The 24,489-nt window shown below is 36.9% G+C and overlaps 5 protein-coding genes across 5 annotated transcripts; 3 read left to right on the forward strand and 2 right to left on the reverse strand.

The window, feature by feature from the left end:
• Positions 1–111: 111 nt before the first annotated feature.
• On the forward strand, positions 112–3,304 carry GCK72_017900 (uncharacterized protein; the record flags this gene model as incomplete). The annotated part of the gene is made up of 15 exons (XM_053732302.1): positions 112–194; positions 238–421; positions 468–525; positions 576–755; positions 805–1,100; positions 1,151–1,246; positions 1,294–1,371; positions 1,414–1,647; positions 1,691–1,824; positions 1,874–1,978; positions 2,024–2,144; positions 2,196–2,330; positions 2,384–2,485; positions 2,852–3,175; positions 3,221–3,304. 15 exons carry the CDS (start codon positions 112–114, stop codon positions 3,302–3,304), a joined length of 2,214 nt encoding a protein of 737 aa, XP_053581215.1.
• Positions 3,305–3,442: 138 nt separating this feature from the next.
• GCK72_017901 (uncharacterized protein) lies at positions 3,443–5,029 on the reverse strand (the record flags this gene model as incomplete). The annotated part of the gene is made up of 7 exons (XM_053732303.1): positions 3,443–3,599; positions 3,646–3,797; positions 3,841–4,110; positions 4,386–4,470; positions 4,518–4,636; positions 4,681–4,806; positions 4,853–5,029. 7 exons carry the CDS (start codon positions 5,027–5,029, stop codon positions 3,443–3,445), a joined length of 1,086 nt encoding a protein of 361 aa, XP_053581216.1.
• A 3,847-nt stretch (positions 5,030–8,876) lies between these two features.
• Positions 8,877–9,287, forward strand: GCK72_017902 (uncharacterized protein; the record flags this gene model as incomplete). Its single annotated transcript, XM_003112778.2, has 3 exons — positions 8,877–8,945; positions 8,993–9,102; positions 9,155–9,287. 3 exons carry the CDS (start codon positions 8,877–8,879, stop codon positions 9,285–9,287), a joined length of 312 nt encoding a protein of 103 aa, XP_003112826.2.
• A 372-nt stretch (positions 9,288–9,659) lies between these two features.
• On the reverse strand, positions 9,660–10,398 carry GCK72_017903 (uncharacterized protein; the record flags this gene model as incomplete). Its single annotated transcript, XM_003112631.2, has 4 exons — positions 9,660–9,803; positions 9,967–10,055; positions 10,116–10,208; positions 10,257–10,398. The coding sequence occupies 4 exons, from the start codon at positions 10,396–10,398 to the stop codon at positions 9,660–9,662; spliced, it is 468 nt and encodes a 155-aa protein (XP_003112679.2).
• A 4,396-nt stretch (positions 10,399–14,794) lies between these two features.
• GCK72_017904 (uncharacterized protein) lies at positions 14,795–18,477 on the forward strand (the record flags this gene model as incomplete). The annotated part of the gene is made up of 15 exons (XM_053732304.1): positions 14,795–14,957; positions 15,005–15,258; positions 15,350–15,552; positions 15,602–15,777; positions 15,834–15,959; positions 16,191–16,519; positions 16,570–16,859; positions 16,909–17,002; positions 17,052–17,240; positions 17,289–17,399; positions 17,444–17,515; positions 17,579–17,833; positions 17,879–18,055; positions 18,100–18,221; positions 18,381–18,477. The coding sequence occupies 15 exons, from the start codon at positions 14,795–14,797 to the stop codon at positions 18,475–18,477; spliced, it is 2,658 nt and encodes an 885-aa protein (XP_053581217.1).
• Positions 18,478–24,489: the final 6,012 nt, after the last annotated feature.

Here is a 24,489-nt window from a genome sequence, read left to right on the forward strand (position 1 = left end):
CGGCCACGCATCGTTGAACGTGATGTCCTCCTCCACGTTTTTCCCGGGAAACGAAAAATAACGAAGAACGGAGTTGGAACATGTGGAAACAGTTTATTTCACCGTTTCGGAATGGGATTCTTCGATGATAAGAAGCGAGAAGAAATCAGGAGAAGACAGAATACTGGGTTTTTGACAGATTACTTTGTTAGAAGGTAAATGTTAAAGGTGTGGAGAAAACTCCTTATTCTGTTTCAGTGAAATAACAGATTACTACCGTCTCCGCCTTCTTGTCAACTTTATTTTCGGTCTTCTGATTTCCTCGTCCCTATATCATGCTGGTTGGAAAAATCTGAATTTTGGAGATTTCGATTACACTTATGGGTTAATTGTGAAATGGACCATAATATCCTTTTCCACATATGCTTTTACTGTTAGTCCGGTAAGAGAAAAATATGTTATGTTCAATTATCATAGGCTTCTTTCAGACTTTCCGATGCGCCCTGTTCTGTGTGTTGATTGGTGCTTTTGGAAAACAGGGACAATGTAAGCTTCTCTGAAATGATTCCAGACAACTAACCTTCAATAATTTCCAGATCCTTTTACGATGTTGGTAATGAGTAATCTTCAAGAAGGACCAATCACAAATATGATGACTAATTATGAAACAACGTCTGAAATCGTCATGTGTCATATCGAATTGCAGTCAAAGATTGTGGCAAATCGAGTTGCATTATTAACAGGTCCACTGGAAGAGTTGATTGAAAAACTTATGGGTACGTTGGGAAAGAGATTTCTGGAGATACTTTACTTTTTGTTTTTCAGCCAAAGGAATACGAGCAATGAAAGCAGTTTCTAGAGAGACTCGAGCTCTTATAACACCTTTCATGGAACTATTGAAAAAAGAGAAAACTAAAACTGATAAGAAAATTGAGATAGAAAGAAGTCAGCTGGCAGACATAGAGAAACGAAAAGAGCGAATATTAAAGATGTGGGAGAAATCGATGAATAGAAAACTGACAGAAGACGATGAGATTGCTGATGAGCTGCTTCCAGCAGAAGATATGATTAACAATGTGACAGTTGGAGAGCCTCCGATTTGGAAAAAGTTCAAGACTCCGGTAAGGATAATATTTCGAAAAAGTTCAAATTCACTATTTTCATTCTTCAGCTAGTTCAAAAAATGGCTGACAAAATGGCAAAGAATTGTGAGGAAATGTTCAACAAAGGAATAGATAAATGTAGGAATGTCGCCGGCGAACTTGTGGTAATTAACGAAAATCACTGGCCATTGTTTCAATGTTCCCTTTTCAGACATCCTGTAAAGACGCTATTATCTGGCCGATTGAAGCATTCATTTGTCCAAAATTGAATGTCGAGGGGCTTTGTGACGTCAGTCAGTTTTATCAAACTGATAGAAATGTTATCTTTCAGGCTGTTGAAAGAAAAGTTCAGTCTATGAATATCTGTAAAAACCAATTGGAGGATAGCCACGTGGATCCAACCATTGAGAAGGATATAACTGATGTGATGGAGTTGACAGATCAGCTGGAAGATAATAGCAATATCGAATTACACTCTGTTCGAGTGGAAACTCCACGTGTTGCTATTGAATACAGATTGTCTGATCTGAAAATCAAGATTCGAGCTGCAAATATTTATTTTAAGGTTAGTTGGTTAACCAAAATGACCAATCTTTCAAAATTTGCAGAGCCTTGTCGGAGTATCCAAACAGATATTTCAAGCATTCTTCATCTATTTCGTCTATACAATTTTCCGTGATTCAGTTGGAATGATTCGAAAATATCAAGATGATGTGGCTTTCTCAAACTCATTCGTCACAAAGTCAGCTGGATTATAAGTTTCTTATTGATCCGATTATTATGTTTTGCAGAGAATTCTGGATGATTGATCGCTTTCGAGAGGGTCGAGGACAGACTCATTTGTCTCACTTTTCGAAACAAGAAAAAGTCGAATGGAAGATAATGGAAGTTTTTAGGTAGCAAAATTTCTGAAATTCATTTTTTAGAGTTCTTGCTTTCAGTTTTCCAACAAAAGCGGAAAGATCCAAAGCAATTCGTCCATTTTTCAAATGGTTCGTTCTTGCTCTCACCGTCGCCATTATTTCAATTTTGGACTACTACCTATTCGTTTTCCTAGACTCGGTATGCTTGAAAATTTTGCTTTGATCATCGTTTCACTCATCCTATTTCTAGGTTGTCGAGTCAGCACGGCAGCAGATTAAGCAAAAAGCGAGTGCCCCCGCTGGACTCAACATTACTGGAGACGGAGTGATTGCAGACTTTCTTAAGACTATGACGTCGACGAATGAGACTTTGGAAATTGATCAGGTCTGTGGGAAACTTGAAAAAAATGGATAAGGAGTGAGCATTGATCATTTCAGACCCTTTCCAATGAGCATTGTCTCACGAAACCGTTGTCACCGAATACTGATATTTTGATTTATTGGTTGGGAATTCCATTATTGTTGTCTTTCCTTTTCCAGGTGGGCTCATGAAAAGTGCTTTGGAAATCGAACCAAGTTGGACTAACAAACCAAACAGCAGTGATTCAATTTTATAGTGATTTGGTTAGGTGTAGATTTTGTTTCCCAATTCTTATACAAGTATAAGAGAAGAATTGATCTTTAACAAGAAAAATCAGAGGCAAAGTTTAAAAAATAATTTTCTGGGAAATCTGGAGATTGGAAATGAACTTTTTCAGGTTGTTTTTTCATTTGCAATCCGGCGTATTGTACTCAATTACTTCCTGCCATTTATGTTTCCCAGGAGATCAAGAGTCCGGTTGATACAGTTTTATAATAAAGTAAATGAGAATAATCAAATTATAAACCCTGGAATTTCCGTTTCAGTGTCTGGTGAACCGAGAGAAGCATCGGAAAGAAGCGAGAGCTAGGATCAGATTCATGGTAGATCGTAGAAGAATTGAGACACTACACAAAGGAGAGTTCTCTGCTGGAGGTTCATTCTTGAAGCGGCATATCTTTGAGAGAATTTTCAAGACGTCAAAATGTTTTTTATGCCAAGAAAAGACTCACGCCGCAAAACTTCTGTATTGTTCGGAAGTGAAATGTCAATCATGTTTTTGCAAAGACTGTATTGAGGACAACTTCGGGAAGTGCTATGCATGCATGGTTATAAAGAAAGAAATTACTGATCAGAAATCTAAATTAATGGTAAGAAGACTAGTTGATAATTCTCTCACTTTTTGTTTTTTTCAGGCTCCAGATGAAGTTGACAAGAGGGATAATTTTCTATCGTATGATGAGTTTTTGGAGCGAGTGGAGCATGACAAGAAGGCATGATGTCCTTCATTTTAATAAAAAGTCACAAATAAGAACTATCAAAATGAAATCATAAAACACTTTCAATTCAAATTTCATTATAGTAAAGCTCGTATTCAATAAATGATGAAAGATTAATCCCGTTTGAAAAAAAGCATTTCATATATACCCAACACTATCAAATGATTCCTCGTTTCCAAATGAGCACTTTTTATGAATTCTGACATCAGATACCCGACTTTGTTTGAATCGACGAATTGAAACGGTGCATAGTATGGTCATCAGAAACTTTTTGTAGGGTTTAATAAAGATGAAACTGAAATGTTTGGAATTAGTTTGGAAAGTTTGCCTACGTGACGAACCTTAAAAGAACACTCAATGCGGGGTAGATGGCTACTACGAAAGTGACAAAATGCTTGATTAGCTCGGCAAAAGTATCTGATTCATAACTCATCGCAAATGAGAATATTACAAGAAGCAATGGAACAGAAAGGACAGCAGCGGGAACAAGATTCTGGAAATTCAAAAAGATGTTTTTGAACCACTCACAAACTTACTTGAACCAAAACTAATAGCGTAAGCTGCTTGTGATTCTGATAACTTTTGAAAGACATATTCTTCTTTCGAGTTGCGATTGCTCTCCAAACTAATCGAGATGCGAATAGATTCATGACATAAATTATTGCAAGTCCCGCAAAAACTGAAGAAATGAGTGGAAGAACTTGTGGTTTCCAGATGTCTACGTAAAAGAATACTGTATCTGGTTCGAATGCATAAACTCCTAATGCATGTGTCATATTTTCAGCTGCTACAACATGAAGGAACTCCTGAAATTTAGTGGTGATGTTATTAATGTTTCACTTTTTGTAATTATGAATACATTCTATGCTTTTTGTTACAAAAATCACATTTTTGTTTCATTAGAGTAATCATATAGTGATTAAAAAAAGGATAGAATCGATGTGTCATTCTGTGGGAGGTTAAATGAGTTATTACCAACAAAAAAAACAACAAAAATAAACTAATTTCCTCTCTCAGACTGAAATATACATTTCTGAGACCTCCCTGCTTTTGAATCCCACGGCTACAACGTATTGCTTACCTCATTGGTGCTTCTAGCAAGCCAAAGTGCAATAACTATGACGCCAACAGTTGTACCATTCGCCAGAACGAGAAAGAGAGCACCCCTGAAATAACATTGATTCATAAAATACTTGAAGACATATAACTATACCTCCAGGAATATATTCTTTTCAGAAAGTGATTCCATTGATAAAATATACAAACTCTAATGAAACAGCAGTCATTGATAGATGTGAAAACTGTGATTGCAATTGCAATTGTGACAGATATCTTCAAATTGAATAGGTTGAATAGAGAAGGTCTGGATGTGTTACCGTAAGAAACGCGTGTGTTTCACTGATTCCACCAATTGGACTTCGGACGGCAACTGCAGGTAAAGGACACAAAAGATCTGGAGTGACAAGTATGGCAGTCGAAAGATTGAATAATAAATCGCATATCTGAAAACAATATGTTCTGGAACAGAATTCTTCATAAGTCTCATACCGCCAACTTTAAAAGTACAAATTTATATAATTTCATATCTGCCGTAGACCGTGTCATAATAGTAAAAATAAAGAATATACTGAATACATCGCTTATCAAAATGAGAATCGTGTAGAAAACGGCGTATGCCGGCTCTTCGAGCATTCCGTCTGAGCCAATTTCTTCGACTCGAGACATTTTTTTTCTGGAAACAACGATTGCGTGGGTATGTGTGAGAAAGCAGGTGAGTGATCGAGATTCCGTAGACGACTTCCTAACGGAATTAGAGTCAGAATTGGGTTTTTTCGGTAGTTGGAAGAAAAAGTGTTTTTTTGGAATGAAGATAAAATAGAGGTTTACTTAAGTGTATGAATGAAATGAGTAGAAAATTGAATGGATAGGAGACAGAGGATTAGTAAAAGAGGAGGAGTTACGTATTTCAAATAATTCCACGGAGCAGAGCAAAGGAGAATTCCGTCTTATAAAATTCAAGCTTCTATTATGAATGAGTTTTTTATTTGACAGAGATCAAAGCTTCAAAAAAAAGAAAACACAATGGACCAGTCGGATCAAATAGTTAAACTTTAGATGCTATTTTCTCACGGATAAATCGTAGAAATTAGTTTCGATTCATGAAAAAGTCTTTCTTTGAAAACAAAAAAGGAAGTAATCTTTGTTGATTTTTGCTTTTGAAAGAAGATTTTTGTGTCTGGAAATTCTCTAACAAAGTGTAAAGAGTAAGGTATTCATATTCATTCTCTGTTACGTATACATATCAGAAAAATTTCTTTAGTATCTAGAATAATGAAGACATTTTGAGAACTTTATCAAATATCGAAGATGTAAAGCATGATTTTCATAAATCTGGGCTGAGAAAAAAGGTGCTGCTAATGAGATTCCTTATTTACTCGAAAAGTTCATGAAAAATAGTAAAGTCTTGTTTTCTGAGAACTGATTTCGTTTATTCATTAGCAGAGGAAAAACGCTAGAATACAGCTACGGAACCGAATAACCCATGTTGAACAATACAATTTCCTAATACCTCATAGACTGCAATATTTTGAGTATCCAAAACTCATGACCAATTATTCATCCCTCTGTTTTGATGAGAGAAAAAATAGTCTGGGTGCTTCAATTTTCACTACCAAGCGAGAGACATATTCGATGTGAAGAGATAAAAAACATCTGAAAAACTGATTGACTATAAATAGAGACCGCAACATTTTTTTCAAACTCACTTTTTCATAAAAATTTCCATCCTGACCTGTTCTTCAGGTAAATAAAAGTACATTCCCAATTTTTTTTCCGAAAATATTCACTCTCTCCGAAGTTACAGGACCTTTTAGTCAGCCATGGTTTCTACTGAATTCTCTTGGGCAATTCTTTCGTTTTCTTGACCACGCAAAAAATATTTTCTGTTTTCACGTTCAATCCGTCACATTTTTGCAAAAATTGGGAAAGTCCGAACCAGAAACTCTTTGATTAAAACACCCTCGTGTTACCCACTGAACCAAACAAGCACAAATGTGACGCGGATAATAGGAAAATATATTATTGACGTGATTTTTTGAAATTCAAGAGAATTTTTTGAAAGATTTTTAGCATATTTCGAGATAAAACATCAAATATCTAAAATTCGACAGCACGAAATTTTTTGTTTCCAAGTGCATCTAGTTCGAAATTTTGCGTAGATTCTGAATCCGTCAAAAAACGATGCGTGTTTGACCTCCTTTAACCTGTACTGTCGGGAAAACTGATTTTCTTTCTGAGTCTGTTGTCTTCCGACACAGAGGAAACTACATTTTACGAATCAATGAGATTCAAAATTTTGTGCTCAGATACCTGAAGAGATGTCCAAAAAGAATATGCCAGAAAATATATATGTTATCACAGAAAGTTTTTTGATGTGATGCCTCGCAGTTCAGGTGTCTCTCAAAAAAATTCGACAGCACGAAAATCGAATTTTCTTTCAAAACCTATTCGAGTATGTCCAGAACTATTAGAAACTGTCAAAAAATGATGCGTGTTCGACCTAGAACATCCTAAACGTGACATTTTTCTGAAAAAAGCAAAACGTTTTTTCAGTTTTCTGAGAAAACTAAAAATTTGGGTGAAACGAAAGTGTGTTCATTGAATTCTACGTACTCGATTACATAGAGGTAAAAAGTTTTCATTCTGCTTTAGCGTTCTTGGCTCGCAGGACAGTCCGTCAAACATTTCAATAAGCTCCTCATGACGGCCCAAGAGAAGAAAATGAATAACTCCGCCCACGTTCATTGCGGTCCCTAACTATAAAGCTTACATTTGAATGAGGAAGCGTTCTGCATCACAAACATCTAACTCAATAACTATTCATTTTCAGCTGTTTTTAATTATTTCAGAAATCAGAAAGGCAAAAGGCAAAGGTTAATTGATATTTAACATGCAAGTTATTTTTGAATTCAAAATGCATACATTTTGTGACACCACGTCATTCTTCACAGTACTTACTAGTGAGATTTATTGGGCAATTTTTTTTAAATCTTCCATCTACTTTCACCATACATCTAGCAAACCCTTTTAGCAGCTTCTTATCTGATATTTTTCAAAGTTGGTTGATTCCATAATCTGAATAGTATGCTTGTGTTTCTTGTAGACGTTACAGATAGTTCATCGATTCTTGAGCAACCTTTTCATAGAAAATCTATGACATTTATAGTAATTTTTGTTTCACAAAACCATCTGTTTCATTTTCAATTTATATTTCTAACATGAAGTTTAACTGATTTTTTACTCGCAATACTAGCTACTGATTTTTGAACACTTTGCACCAAACTGCATTCTGTGCGAGCATCAATTTTAGTTTTTTTTTCCAGCACAAATCTGCACAATCCTCCCGATATTTCAAGCTCCCTCTCCCATATTATAAATCACTCAGAAAAAAATGCAGAAGGAAGCGAAACGATGCGGCTGCAAAAGAGTTCAGAACTCTTCTTTTCACTTCTCTTTCTCCTTGGTTCGTTGAAGTCTGCCTACTGTAAAACCACTCTGCTCTAATAATGGTTTTACTTCGGAACCTGATTGTTTTTCTAATGATTGTCGTTAGAATGCTCACAGTACCATGCCCGGACTCATGCATTCGGGACTGCAGACGTCGGGGAGAAGTGAGTTCTTTCGTGTTATTTATTATAGTGTTTGCTCTGCAATTATAACCTTTAGTCATTTTCAATGTGCTGACCTTATTTGTCAAAGTTCAAAATATCGAAACATATATAAAAGAGTTGCGAAAACTAGCCCTGAACAAGGTCCAAGTTTAGCTCTAACCTGGATGTTCAAGTAATAAAAAAGATTTACAAAAAGTGAACTTTTATAGACTTGCCAGATATCCGACCATGATGCTCAAACATGTCGCTGCTATTGCTCCAAAAATGAACTCGCAGCCTTCGCCCTAGTCACGCACACCGATTGTCCCAAGTATTCCTCGTTCCAATAATATATATTCTTGATTGATTTTCTCTGAAATTATGCTTTCATAAATTCACAAATACTCCGCAAGTTATGAATAAATAGTTTTCTAGAAACTGGACTTCGAATGCGATAAAAATCAAATACGACCGGCTACTACTGTTTTTTGACCAGACATTACATCAAGTATTTCCGTCGGCATCGTTCGACGTCTGCGTCTATTTGGATCTCGATTCTTTTGTGAATTGTGTATACTTCGGGAGGGTCACCAATTGATTTTTATTTTTCTCAATGATTTCAAAAGTCTCTGCTGTTCTATTCCTCTTCTCTTCACTCGTATTCGTAATTGCAGACGATGGACATAGCAGAGTGAAACGAATGAAACTTCTGACCGACACGGAGTACTTTATATTTTTTATCAGTTTATGCAAAGGTCTTTTTCAGTTATCGCACTAAACACACAGATGCTTTCTATTCTTCTATTTTTGCACCAGACAATGTTGAAAAATTGTTCATTAGAGAAGCAAATGGTAAACTGATTATTAAAGAACAAGATGAAGCAATATACTTTGATGGGCAAAAATATTATTGGTATGGACTAATGTATTCATTCTGGAAAAGTGAGAGAACATGTCAATATCCAACAGGGCAAGATGCGGAGATGAAAAATGTTAGTGTTTATTGAAACTGAACTAATCAAAACTTTCAAAATTTCAGGTAAGATTCAGTGATGGTTCTTCTGTGAAATCCATAATGTTTGGTTGTTGGACTTGGCAGAGATGTTGTGGAACCGAATGCTGCTTTGAGACTGTGTTGTTCAGTGTCATGTGAGTTTTTTACTTTTTATCTGTGTTGAATTATCCAGATGAATCATTTCAGAGGTCTTATCTTCCTGATAGCAGGGATATATGCAGCACTCTATGCAGCCATCAAATATGTTCAGGAGGCACCACTGACAGAAGTTGGAATTCCGTTGAATGAGAGGAGGAATTTAGAAGCAGATGATGATTAGAATTTTTTTTCAATGGGTTCGTAATATTTTTTAAACAGTTCCAATAATAATAATAAAAATATTGGCTACTTGGTGTTTCATTATCCTTTTTCATCCAATTTTCATAAAACTCCTTTCTAGACTAACGTATTCCAGAAATATTATAAATTAAAACATCTCACTGAAATAGATCAAAAGAGCATAACCTTCTATCGAAGAATCAAACTTCATACTGTAAACATTTTGCCCGTATCAAACTAAAATATAAATCATAATCAGAAGAATAGTTGGCAATTGACTTTTTCAGTCGTAAAAAAGTAATAAATATCATACATCACGACCGGATTGTGACCGTAAATAGCAAGTGGTTATGGTTGAACGGGAGAGCATTGGTTAGAAAAAAACGAAAGTGGTGATAAGGAAAACTAGAGAAGGTATGAAAAGTGAAAGTTGGAAGGTTGAGTTACAAGTTTCAGTATTGCAGCAGCAGACATTGTAGATCTCGTCTCCTTCGGATCGTTCCGCACAACCGTTTCCCTTAAATTTCAGTTTTTGATGAAGGGTTGTAACATTTTAATCAAGTTGTAGTAGTTCAAAACTATAAAAAATAAAATTTCAAGATATAAGGTTGTTATCAAAATGACACTGTCACTTTAGTTGTTCATTATTGAGAATAGTTTTTGAATAAAAGATCTCTCACCCTGCATTCCAGTCCAGCAAAATGTGGCATCAGAGACACAGTGTCACATCCTTTCATAGTGATTTTTGTTACTTCTCCACCAGCAGCAACTGGAAATATTTATAATCATAATTTGAAGATCTTGAATTTGAATTAATAAAGCAACTTACTGAAATGACCGGTGATTTTTTGGCAATACTTGACATCTGGACCACATGGTTCGTGACGTTGACTCTCATGATATTCTTCACCATATAATTGACCTGAACTACGAAATTTGATTTTTATTTATTTTAAATCAGTCAGTTTACCTTCAGTTTCCACGTAACAAACTAAAGGATTATACAATCTTTGTCTCGGTTTCTCGATAACATCAGTGGAGTTTTGTAATGGATTAGATGAAGAGAAAACGACGATTGGGAGTAAGAATAACGAGATGGAAATAGTGGTCATTACGGGGTGAGAAAAGAAGAAATAGAGTCGGTGGAGGCAATGAAAGGTTGTAAATTGATTTTTATGATAAAGCGTGGCTCTCTAGGAAGCACATGATAAGCGTGGCAATTTTTAGAGAAAACGACACTTTCTGATCAGAATCAAGTATCAAGAAAATATCAAAGAAAAGAGAAGAGAAAAGAACCATCGGATAAGGTAGGTCCGAAGTTAAAATGGTCGATCTTGGTTGTGTTCGGTAGGAAATCAGTCCTGGATTTCTTTTTCTTGAAATATCTGTTTTACGTTTCGAAAACTTATTCGTCGGGATGCGACGGGGCGAAAAGTTGTTGGAGGACGGTGGGATGAGATTGGAATTTAATGAAAACGTATTTATTGAACATTTCTGGGAAAGAGCGAAATGCAGTTTCTGAAAGAGTACAAATTATTTATCAATATTTGTGTTTTTTTTCTGATAAAACTCAACTTTTCTCTAAACAAGATCTCTTGAAAAGGAGAGTTTCGCCGTTTTTCCTGAACCTAACAAAATGACGACTTCCCTATCATTCATTCGCTTATCTGAGAGGTTGATACATAAGAACCTTTGGCTCTATTGGCAAAGAATGGTCCCAACCGCAAAGAACGGTCCCAACCGCAAAGAATGGTCCCAACCGCAAAGAATGGTCCCAAAATTTTGGGTGACCCAAATTTCCGAATTACATGGTCCCTGCCGCAAAGAATGGTCCCAACCGCAAAGAATGGTCCCAAAATTTTGGGTGACACAAGTTTCCGAATTGAATGGTCCCAACCGCAAAGAATGGTCCCTCAAAATTGATACGAAAAACGTTTCACCATTCTCTTAGGCTTAGGTTTCTTAGAAATTGGGAAAAAATTGACAAATACGATTAATAATCGGTTTTGTCAATTTTTTCCCAATTTCTAAGAAACCTAAGCCTAAGAGAATGGTGAAACGTTTTTCGTATCAATTTTGAGGGACCATTCTTTGCGGTTGGGACCATTCTTTGCGGTAGGGACCATTCAATTCGGAAACTTGTGTCACCCAAAATTTTGGGACCATTCTTTGCGGTTGGGACCATTCTTTGCGGTAGGGACCATGTAATTCTTTGGGACCGTTCTTTTATTTTTTGGGACCGTTCTTTGCGGTTGGGACCATTCTTTGCCAATAGAGCCGAACCTTTTGATCTCCAGCTTCTCTTTCCTACAATGATTGTTCTTATGCTTTTCGATACCATGGACGAAAGGAGTGATAAATGGTTTTTCCATTACTCATTTTTCCTGTCGACCGGCGGCTGTTGTTGTTTTTCTTCGAAAATGTTGTGTGTCCATCTTTCTCGTAACGGAAAAATAACATTTTTCTTTATTCTCTCAATTCCCAAAATATTTCATCTTTTAGTGAATGCAACATTGCATTTAGACGCAGACTGACAAACGGCGCCTGGCACCCTTTGAACCGTTCACCGACCCTTCGAATATTGGAGAATCGTCTATTTGTTTATTTATTGAAACGAAGGAGCAAGTCAATGACACGTTACATCTGAAATAAAGTAAGATGAAACTTTTAGTTTAGACTGGAGGCGTAGGGTGAGATTTGGATAGATTTATCTCGATATGCTGTTTAAGCTAAATGTTACGGCAATTTCTTTATTTGCACAATAAAATTCGGAACTTTTTTCCATTTGATGCCTGCAGAATTTTCTTGCTGACCTATCATATTTTCTATCTATTCACCGCCGCGTCTTCTTAACACATGCGACCGTTAACACACATAGAACCTCACTGGTCAACTGATGTGACCGCGTTCATTTCAAAATTTATTAGTAGGTCTCTTCATTTTTCAAGCTTTCTCAGAACTCTTTTTTTGTGATTTTTTCTTTGCAAATGAGAGAAACCGCTCAAGGACTCTGTTCGATGCAACATAAATTTTCGGACTAGGAAAGAGTCACCATGGTTTTTTGATTCAGCCTCTTCGAGAAAAAAACTAAAAAAGTATTTTCTACGAGGAGCTTCTCAAGCTTCTTTAGTTTTTTTTTCATCCTGCTTTCATATAATGGTCTCGGATTCTTATTCTATTTCTGTCAATAAATATATAAACTGATTCCAAAAACAATTCTCCCCAAATATCCCAATTTCTCACCCCCAAATAGTTTGAAAGGAGGGAGGCTTAACAGTACCATGTAATGACCGGTTAGAAGATTTGTGAGCTTCCTGTTATGTAAGATGACCCCTAAAACAGTATTATATGAAAGGGTATTGTCAGACCAAAGAACAGAAATCTGTGCTGGACGAGCTCGATTGACCTTTGCATCGTGCACATCCCATGGTATGCATCTGGCGGCTAGAGAGTAGGTGGAAGAAGGAGAGCGCAGGTGTAATATCTGTCGTCATCTTTAGAATAAAGCAAAAGAGAATATATGGCTCCTAAGTGACTAATGGTAATGTCATAAAACTGAGATAGATATGTCATAAAACTGAGATGAGATATGTAAGTATATCGTATTCAATCTCTTCTATATGTTTTCTTTACAAAAACCTTTCAGAGCTTACATTTTGTTAGATTTTACAGATCTCCTAACATATTGGCTTATAATTGGGTAATAATGAGATAAAGGGTTCAAAATGGTTTATCACTTTTTTGTAGTCTTCCCACTCCTGCTATCTATATTGAACATGCATACAGTTTTTCGCCTTCAAACAACATCCCATCCCTTTGAATGTTCTCTCCAAGCGGTGACCAGTTCAACAGCAGAAGACAAAAAACGAGACGCAGGCAACATGTTTACGTGACACGAAGCATTGCTCACTCTAATATTTCGATCTGTTTTTTGATCAAGATGTGTCACTTTACACATGTCCTTTTTCATTTTTATGAGTGAGAAGCCCTGGCTGGCACTAGAATACTCTAGAACCCCGTTGAAGAACCTACGAAACTCTCCAAAATCGTCTACCTAAATTTTCCAAAATGGTCATGATCTTAATTTCTGTACTATAGCACCCGTTGAAGATCCGATGAACTCTCTATAAGAACTGCAGGATCTTAACTTGTTTTAAACTGTGAAGAGCCTAATTCAAGACTACACACGATCCGTTTCTTGGATAAGGTTTCTGCAACAAGAACTACTCATTGGGAATTGTTTTTCTTCTTATTTTTTCTATTTCCATGCCCATCACATCGTTTCCCCACTGTTCTATTTCTTCAAAGATTCCCCTAGTTATCGATTAATACATCATTCCGTGGGGGCGTGCATAACAAGCAGATCGACTGTCTTGTTGCTGGCTGCGCCCCTTTCGTCAAGGGGTATATGAAGGAGGTTCTGTCATGCTCGTCTCTACATTAGTTTGATGGTTGCTTCAACAAACAAGAAACCATTTCTTCTTTTTATTTTCCGTTTTTGCAAGATACTTTTTTTATTTCGCATCGGACTCGGAGAAGGTTTTGTTTCCAACAACATGAAAATTTGATTCTTTCTCTTCTCAGTGCATTGTAGGTGTAGATTTCTGCCCCACGGACGTTTCTAGATCTTATTTGTGAAAACCATTCTACATTTTCTCTGATAAATGAAAGCATCCATTCGAATAAGCTTTGTGTATTCGTGTATCTCTTAATGTGTATCTCTTTTAGAAGTCTCTTTGTGTGCTTCCTCAAAAGAAAAAAAACATGCGGTGTATCTGACTGATAAAAAAGGACTGATGAAATGGCTAAACTTTTGAAAATGAACGCGTCGCAGCCGCCTTGAATGTCCTCCCAAAAAACCGATTGGTGCCTTTTTCTCTCAAGCCCTATCTTCATTTTTTAACTTTCGAATGATCTATCTCGTGAAAAATGTCTGATTTAGAGACAAAACAATTTTCCTCTCCTTCTCATTTGATCTGTTTGATCCTGGGAGCTCCGTAACTCACAAGGTTTTTTCCGATTTGGCACCCATTAGGATACCTAACTGGCAACAACTGCCCCGTCTGAATTAAAGTTTCATCGGTTCTTCCTCTTTGTTTTCATTATATTCAGTCTGCATCTCATCTCGTTTTGAAATGTGAATGTTCTGAGTGAATACTCCACACGATCCTTTTCTTGCATAAAGTTTCTTTAATAAGAACTACTCATCGTAAACTATTTTTCTTGGGTCTTAGGTTTTTGACTTTAACAATCGATAATAAAAAATCGTTTCTCGACTTAAAATACATTTATGTTCTTCTTTTATCCTTCAATCAAGTGGCAGGCATGCCAATAAAACACAAGTCAGAGAAGCTCTAGTTTCTTTCAGTCCCTATAATATTCTACCTTTATCTTGTTGATTCTCGAGAATACCCAACATTTCCCAATTCCTGATAATATTCAATATAGAATTGTTTCAGAACTTCATTCAAACTTGAACCCTAGCTCAAATCGGACAACAAGACAATCATGTCGAATATCTCTGTAGTCGATCGCTCAATGGCGGAATTGAATTTGAACAATTCAACAGCCAAAGAGCTTCCAATCGGAAGAAAGCCGTTGTCTCAGAAACTAGCCAAAGGTGACAGAAAAGGACCCTTTGTCCAACTTGAGACGAACATGAGCAAGATCGGTGAGATAGTTACTTAATTGCCTATTTCTAAAGAGACCATTTTTCAGAGCTCAAGCCAAACGTCTCGATATTCAAATATGCGGTGGAAGTTTTGATGTTCTTCAAGAAAGAAAACGGAGAAGAATTCTCGATTGAGCTCTCTAAGTCGAGAAAGCGTGGTTTCGACCATGAGCACGATAAGAAAACCTGTGTTGTGGTGTACGAGAAGGCTTGCAAGAAAAGCAAAGAACTTAATAGTGGAGGTAACTTTGTCTACGATAGACAAGCATTGCTCTACTCGACGACCAAACTGAAAACCGACGTAAGTAAATTTTGTATCATAAAATGATCTAGAAGAGATTTCGAAATATTCAAAACGTCTGAAGATTTTTCTTTTATATTTATTTTTCCAGCCGCTTTCCATTATCGTCGATGACAAAGACGTTTGCTCTCGTTCAAACTTCATTCGGGCCGAACTGAAGATATCCAAAGTGGCTGATAGCTTCCAAACCACTACGAATGATGTGTCGAAGACGGTTCATAACTGTCCAGCTCTGGCGGACACTACAATCCTTGAGGTTTTGAATTTGATGGCATCGGGTGAAGCACTGAAAGAGTAAGTGCATAAAACTACCTCTTCTCTAACTTTATTTTTTTTATTTCAGTTCCAAAGTGTTAACCATCGGAAACTGCGTGCATTATTTGTATGATGACGCAGGAATCCAGACCCACCCGATGTTCTACGACCAAGGGTTGAAGTCATCCGCCGTGGGAGCAAGCAAGTCAATAAAAACCCTGGAGGGGAGAGAAAAACAGCCATCTCTCTATATGGCGACAGAGTGTGAGTTTCATTCGTTCTCTTATGAATAACGCTTTCTTCATTTGCATTCATTTCAGTGAAAACCACATTGTTCCATCCCGATGACACGAGACTTATTGATCTCCTCAAGTCTTACCCAGGATTCGATTCCAACAAAACTGCAAATAGTTTTTGGGCCACGAATGTCCAGCATTCGCTTCAGGGTAAGCAATTTTGTTTCTCGTCTGGATCATGTAGATAGAAGCTGATGTTCTATTTCGGTTGACTTTTCATGTTTTTTCAATAACATAACGGCACTACTTTCGCAGTCGAAGAAAACAGAGATAATGTCGACTGAAATAGTGTAATACTCTTTCTTTATTTCAGTCTAGCCATTCAGATAGGAGTGAAATCCGGCTCAGAAATTAACACAATATAATATTCAATTGTTTCAGACCTCTTCTGCTTCTTGGACTATGGAAAAAACAAAAATCTGAATGACGACCGTATCACCATTCAAATAGCCAGATTTGGCGACTCCGCCGTGAACCAGAAGTTCGAGTACGAGAACCGAGAAACTGGAGTTTCGAAACCTGTGTCTGTCTTTGAGTACTACAAGATGAAGTACGGAATCACACTCTCTTATCCAAATCTCTTCACGATTGTGGCCAAAGGAAGAGGCGGAAAAAATTCGTATTTCCCTGTGGAGTGTCTTCAACTCTGCAACGGACAGCCGGTCAGAACCAGTCAAATGATTGGGACGGAACAGGCAGATCTGATCAAAGTACGTTTCAAGCAAACTTCCTTTTTCATTTCAAAATCATTATCTTTCAGTACTCTGCCGCGTTACCAGCTCAGCGAAAAGAGAAAACGGATAAGGTCGTCAAAGCGCTCAAATTGGGAACCGACGAGATTGGGCTCATGAGAGTCAATAAACCAGAGACAGTTACTGGTCGTGTATTGGAGAAACCCAAAATCAAGTTTGGTCCTGGTGGAAGAATGGTTGTCAATTGGGAAGATCCGAGACAAAGAGGTGCGGCGACGGACTTCAACATCACCAAGTTCATCGACCCGAAGTCTCTGACAAATTGGGATGTCGTCTTCGATGAAGGGGAACCCAACCCGTAAGTTTTCTAGTTACAAATCAGTTGTTAATGAGAATATATTGAACAGAGTGGCCATCGAAAACCTGATGGAGACAATGAAGATGATGGGAATGCAAGTTGCTCCACCTCGACAATTCTTCATACAGAAGAGCCGTCTTCGAGTAAGAAATCATTTTCTATCAGTCTCCATAAAACAGGTAAACTTTCCAGCCAATCTTCGAGTCAGCAGCCGCGAAGAAAGTTCAACTCCTGCTGTTCATCACCAAGCAGAGAAACAACTACCATCAGGAAATCAAGGCTCTGGAGCAGGAGTTCGATATTTTAACGCAAGATATGAAGTTTGAGACCGCCGTCAAGCTCCCAAGACAACAAAACACAAAGAAAAACATAGTCAACAAGGTATATCATTGAGTTGAAAGAGTAAAAAATTATGCATTCATATTTCAGATCAATGTCAAGCTGGGAGGTCTCAACTACGAGATAGAAAGCCCCGAACTACAGAAGCGCAACAGTCTCATAATAGGATTGGAGACATCCCAGAAAGGGGGATTGGGAGATGTAAGAGTAATCATATTCAATTTTGAAATAAATCTTGAATTCAGGCCCCAATATCGATCGGTTTCTCGGCAAATATGATGGACCACCCTCAGAAGTTCAGCGGTGGATTCGTTTTTGTGAAGCGGTCGAGCGATGCAAGTTCTAAAGTGCTAAAACGGTTATAAATTTGAGTGTTTTAGGTGTATGGCCCAGTACTCCAAAAACTCATCCACCAAATCATCAAGCAAGCACAAAGCAGACGAACTGGAGAGCTCAACCAGATCCTGATCTACATAAGTGGAATCACGGAAGGGCAATATGGAATAATCAACGAGAAGTATTCGATGTTCATCATGGAAGCATGCAGAGCCATCCACCCAAATGCTTTCCGACCGGAAATCATCATCGTCGCCGTTTCCAAAACACACAATACCCGTCTATACAAAAACCACTCAGTAAGAAACTATTGTAAAGAAAAAGTTACGAACAAATAATTTCAGGGTCAGCTCTCCAACGTCGACCCGGGAACTGTTGTGGATGAGGTCATTGTCAGTCCGGTGCTCACGGAATGGTACCTGACCAGTGCCGTGGCAAGACAAGGAACTGCCAAACCCATCAAATACAGTTTGATATTCGCAGTCCTCAAGAATAACCCGCTCACGGCCACTCAGCTTCAAGTAAGAATTAGTTTTGGAAATTTTCAAAGTATTCTCTTTTTCAGAAAATGACCTACGATCTGGCGTTTGGTCATCAAATCGTTTACTCCCCAGTTAGCCTTCCAGTTCCACTCTACTTGGCAGGAGAGTGCAGTACTCGTGGAGCCGCTTTGCTAGCGACGAGAAGGTAAGATTTTTTGCAAACGGAGGTGTTTCGTTGCGTAGTCTGTACGTATTAAGCTAGAGTTTTAAAACAATAACTTGATTGAACTTATGTGGAAAATCTGAACTTTTGATAGATTGAGAACTATTTCTTTCAAATCATGACAAACATAACATTTTTCAGGGCGACTTTCACCAATGGTGAATTCGATATGACTGCCACCAACAACAAGTTGGGATACATTGGAAAGAATCTGTTCAACACACGCTTCAACGCCTAAATCCAACTTCAACGCTCCCACACTCTCAGTTTTCAGCCCACATTGTTTGTTCCCATTGAGATTCCCTCTCATTACCGCCATCCATCTATTCTCTATTTTTCCATCATTCTCACTGATTATTCAAGTGTAAAATCCTCAATTTTTCTCCCAGAACAAGATTTTCAAAAGAAATTGTGCACAATTGAGAATCTCTCGTTTAGTTCAATTGTCCTTTTCTTTTGATCATCTTCTCCTAATTCCTCACATCTTGATTCACACTTCTTAAACAAATTGTCAAGAATGTTTCAATTCTCCTGGGCTCAACTCGAACCTTATCTCTTGATTATCTTTTATCTCCGATTTCCATGCATTTTTTGCTTATCTTCTGATGATTTCCGATTTTTTGGCATTTCTTCAAATCTCTCACGCTCTTCTGTATGTTCTTTTGGTAAAATAAAACTTGTTAATTACTGGAAACAGTTGTTCGTCGTTACACAAAATTAATATTTTTGAATAATTTAAAAGGTCTAAACTGATTGATGTGTATTATCTGACAGGCTCCAATCAAAAACGCATCGTTTAGTAAGTTGCCGATTGTGCAGGGACTTTCCAAGATACAATGACAATCGTAAAACAATTCGAAAGTGTATGATGATTCAGATGTAAAGGTCCCATTTGTACCCATGTAAGTCTGAATGAGACAATTGCTTCCTCCTCTTCGATTCCCTCGTTCCCCTTCTGATGTAAGGGTGGGAATTGTTATTTGGTAGCTGGGTATTCTAAAATGTGTTAAGTACAGAACCTTTGTAATTTGTTTCCAATGTTACATAAAGAATGACATGAAGAAGTATTTGAAATACTGTCATCATGTCATTCGAGAAGAAAAATGAGTTTATAACTGAGTCGAGTTGAAAACAAGACACAGTAATAAAAATTCGATATGAAGTGTGTCATTCTTGATCCGTCTACTTTTGTAGTCTGGTAATCAAAATTCCTATCAGAAACCTAAAGAGTTAGCAGTAGACTGATCCGTCGGAGAATGCTCAGATATTATTTCTGTCAAGTTGTTGACAACTCGATATACTCCTTGCCCTCATATGTTTTCCAGATTCCTCTTCACTAATAATGCCATCGACACATTCAATACGAACACAATGGAGGGGGAATTCGCCCCACACAAAAAAGTATACAAAACGAGCCGAAAACACCTGTCTATTATATATTTTACCCGGTGTGAAACGGAAACGGAAGCCATCGCAACACCCACTTTTCTCACTTTCTCACTCTCGCATTTTTCACTCGCATTTTCAGGTATCGAGGAAAGAAACCAAGTGGGAAAACACCAAGAAGCACCTTTCACGTCTCGTTGTCATGCGATACGAGAAGAGGAAAAGCAGAGAAAGAAGAAAAAAATAAAAACTCATCTGAATACGAAACGAGACAACGTTTATCCATTTATCTCCATCTGAATACAATTTATTCGTGAGGTGAGTAGTTTTTTTTAATTCATTCAAGGAAAAAAAACTAAGAAACCCAGTTTGTTGTTAATAATGTAGTAGCATAATCTATTTTAAAACTAGGTCACCAGACATCAAACATGATTTATTATTGCTCAGAAAGGCTGCAAAGATTAGATGCTGACCAAGATTAGATAGAGTAACATTATGTTCCCATTGAGTACAAATTTACTGTGAGTGACAGAATTATTCCAAACAATTCTTCAACAATGTAAGTTAAACTTTATTTTTAAAAAGCTGAAATTTGCTAGGTTTTAGTAATTGCTTTGATCTTATTAAATATGGGCATGTCTTGAAATAAAAACCAGGCTGGTATGTATAACGATGGCTAACTTTTTCTTTACTGATATTTGATAAAATTCCTCCTATTGGGAGAGTGAACCTATCCGATTTGTTCAAAAAAAATAACTGTGCGGTAACAACAATCAGAAATTGCTGTATTTTATATCTTACCTGTCTTACACCCAACTAAAAACCTGAATATGCATGAAACCTTTGTTCCGCTAATTCTCATTCAGAAAGAATCGGATAAAAAAGTATTCACAAGTGAATCTCATTGACCCCCTTTCTTATTTCCTACCCTTGCGTTTTCGTTTCAATTTCATCAGTTTCTTCTAACTTTTTTACTTCTAATTTTATTTTTTTTTCTGCTATCGTCACGAGATCGCTAATCGAAGCTTTTTCGTTGAATAAGCTTTTGATAAGACCAGTTGTAATGACCTCGAATCTGACTTCTGACTTCGTGACTGATTGAAATTCAATTGAAAATTCCTTTTTACAGTTTCAAGTTCAATCGAAACTTGTTCCGTTTACCAACAAATGGAATCGAAGGGTCAAAAAGATTTTCGATAAACATTTTTCGTGTCGAATCGAGAAAAAAAGGAAAAACTGAATAGGTTGCGACAAAACCACGTAATCCTGCTGCCTTCCTCAATACGAAACCGGTTTCAATGAATATTGTCCGAATGTCTGATCAACGCTAAGATTCCGAATTGTGTTTTTTTCTTAGTGATGTTGCAATCAAGAGAAAGAGAGATCAAAAATTGAAAAGATGAAGGATAAAAGACTGATGGCAGAGACTAGTTTATAGGATTGATTAGCGGACGAGAAGCTGGTTGTTACGAAATATTTATTCTCAAAAATCAAATAGAAGAAGATTTCAAAAGTTGAAAAGTGAAAATTGATAAAAACGGTTAGTTGATCTCAAAGGGTTCGGTTTTTGATGGAAAATTAGGTATCAGGTAACCATAAAAATTAAAAATTAGGAATTAAATTATTATAGATTATGTCTGAAAAATTAAAAATTGAGTGTTGCTCAAGGTGAGATTTATTATTCCAAATCATTAGTTTCATACGGTTGAAGCTGCAATTCTCTGAAAACTCATTTCTAGTGAGATTTATTGCAATCATCGGAGTGAATAATTTGCAATTTCGTTATACTGAAATATTCACAGTTTTAGATTTTCAGAATTGCCTAGCATAGCTCTATTATCGAAACAAACTTTCTTGACATTCGGTGTTTGCGGACCTAATTTCCCGAGCTTAAAAAAAGCCACGCCCTCTTTCCGTTGTCTCGGCTACGATATTAGTCGAACTCCCCGATCTTTTCTGAATATATAGCCGAGACAAGGGAAAGGGGGCGTGGCTTATTTTAAGCGCGGGAACTTGGGTCCGCAAACACCGAATGTCAAGAAAGTTTATTTCGACAATATTAACCCTTGAAATTTTCGAACTTCCACCACCACTAATGGTAAGTGCCATCCAATTGAATTTTCTAGACTCTAAACTTTGAATTCGAAGACACCTCCCATTTTAACACTGTCTTTTCTGTTTTTCTGTTTTCTAGTAATCAAATTTTTCCATTTTCATTCGCATCTTCCCATTTTAATGAGAGAATCCAGAAAGAGAAAACAACACAACAAAAACAAGTTGTTCTTTATCGCAATAAAAAGAAAAGAGTAAAACGAAAAAGTTGGTTATGATTAACCACATTCACTCTGAACACCCAACTGGTTCTCTGCCATAGTCTCCCGACGTTCTCTGCCATCTAAATCCCTTTTTCCTTCTTCTTCGTCTTCTTCACCCTTCTGCTACCTATATCTTCATTGCTACGTCGATCCCCTTCAACTTCTTCATTATTTCACAATACTCTTCTAAAAAGTACTTTGCGTTGATTTTTAAACTTTGAAATTAGTGTGTGTGTGTATCCGCCCTGTATCACTAGTACTAACTAAGTCTAGTCCCATATCGAAAAATAAAATCATCGATCATCTGATCATCTCACCTGTAGGGCAAAGTGACGTTGATTTTTGGATTGTAAAGAAACGAGATTCTCGAAATTTCTTTGAATAGTGGTTTCAGTAAACCAGAGAAATCGTTTTAGAATCAATCAGATTGTCATAAAGGGAAAGAGAACGGGAAAATGAAAGTGTTAAATTAAATGGATTCTGTTCCGTCACCTTTCGATTGTCACCATTTGGAGAATTGAATCTTGCAGAGGTATTGGGTTTAGCATGAGTCCCGAATTAAATCAGGATACTTTTTGTGCGTCACAGACGGTTTGAAAATAAATATATTTCGGAAAATAGTCTGCAGACACAAATAAGTAGAAATATTGTCCAAACGTCTACATTTGAACCTCATCAAAACACAATCAACGAATTGATAAGAACACGAAAAAACACAAGTGTTGATCAAGACAATTGGGTTTAAAAACAGTCTACGTAATAAATGACGAAACCGTCAGCTGACCCGTAACAATGAGATTAATGAAATATCACAAATCTTTGCGGGATCTTATGCAAATTCTTTTCAAAAAAAGAATCCAAGGACAGCTTCCTCGTTTTTTTCCTTCTCACCTACCTCCTATTTTCCCACTCCTTCTACTTTTTTCCAGTTCTAATTTTTTGACAACGCAACAGAAGCAGAAGCGGCTAATGTCTTCTGCATCTCTTCGAATACTTTCCCTCTCTCACTCAATCTGCCGAAATCAGTCGTTTTCCTCCTCCTTTCGGCATTGTACATTTCTGCTTAAGCCGATGCTAAACACGGTCATCACTATAACTTTAACCTCATTTCTCTGTTTTCTTCTCTCTAAAATTGAGTCTCGTTTGTGACCTGACCCTCATTCAGTCAAAGGTTAATTTTCATTATTTTCCTCACTTCGTCTCAATTTCAAGTCGTGTTCCAGTCTTTAACAGTTCGTGATCTCTGACTATTTTTTACTATTTTGAAGTCCATTAGACTTGTTTCCGACCTATATTTGTGATGGTACTATTGTCATCTTCATGTGTGACAAAATATCAAAACATCACATCATATGTTTCTCGACTTTTCCAATTTTTGAATGAAAAAATAAATAATGACGTGGACCTAGCAACTGGTAATCTGAAAATCTATTTCTGGAAAATATTAAGTCAGTGGGAAGATTTGAGATCACGAGTTTAGGAAATGGTTCCGAATTTAGGAAATACGATTTACAAATATGTTTTCTGATTGAGGGTACAAGTTGTCTTGTTCAGTAATTGGAACTTAGAACTTTAGAACACTTGGTGAATTTTAGAAAATGTCACAGTCCCTATAATACAACCGCTTCCCTAAGTTCTTTCCGAGTTTTTGAATTCTTTTTTTAGGTGAAAAGGCGTGAATAGGTAGAAGTAAAGAGCAAACAATGCCGTTCTATTAGAGAGCTTACGTTACTTTCAACGTTTTTTCAACCTTCTTCAGAAATCCCCTTATTCACAATGATCCCAATAAACTCCTTGAACTATTTCGCCTATCCCACAAGTCTAATAATACGTGTTTTTGCAATATCCCGTAGTTGTTTATTGTGACTAGTCCAAAAGTCAAAACGTGATTTACTTTATTGTCAACCAAAAATTCCAGAGAGATACTGAAAGTAAATAAGAAATTCTAGTTTTATCACTTAGTCATGCTCATATTTTCTCTAATAGACACACCTAACTACATACAGTTTAGCAGAAAACGTATAGTCTGCCAATTTGGTCATTTCAGAAGGAATGCGTGGAGAAATCGTTCACATTATTCGTGAATGTGTGTACTCAGGATAATGTGATAGAAGGGTTTTTCTTGCAAACTTCCCTTCCACGTCATCGCGAAAAAGTTCATTTTATTTGGGAGGTGTCAGGCTACACAAGGTTAGATGATCTCATCTTATCTTTTTTGTGTCTGATGAGAATTCGAAAAAAGGAAATTCCATTTTTGTCACAAACTACAGGTATACTTGTAGTATGCGTTTTTGAAAACCTGTTTACCAGTATAGCCATGATCAGAGATTTCACTTAGAGAGAAATGTAGCCGACGTCTCGAACATTCTATCATTCAACTCTCATCTAATGATCTAAGATTAGTTAGGGGAATCCATAGAAACAATAAAAATTGTAGAACCTTGGAGATGGGCAGAAAATGCACTTCATGATGGCAATAATATGTTGAATGAAAGAAAAGTGATGTAGGTGTGTGCAAAATAGTAAAGGAACATGTGATGATGATAGTA

The sequence above is a fragment of the Caenorhabditis remanei genome, chromosome V (assembly GCF_010183535.1).
Source record: "Caenorhabditis remanei strain PX506 chromosome V, whole genome shotgun sequence".
Taxonomy (NCBI): domain Eukaryota; kingdom Metazoa; phylum Nematoda; class Chromadorea; order Rhabditida; family Rhabditidae; genus Caenorhabditis; species Caenorhabditis remanei.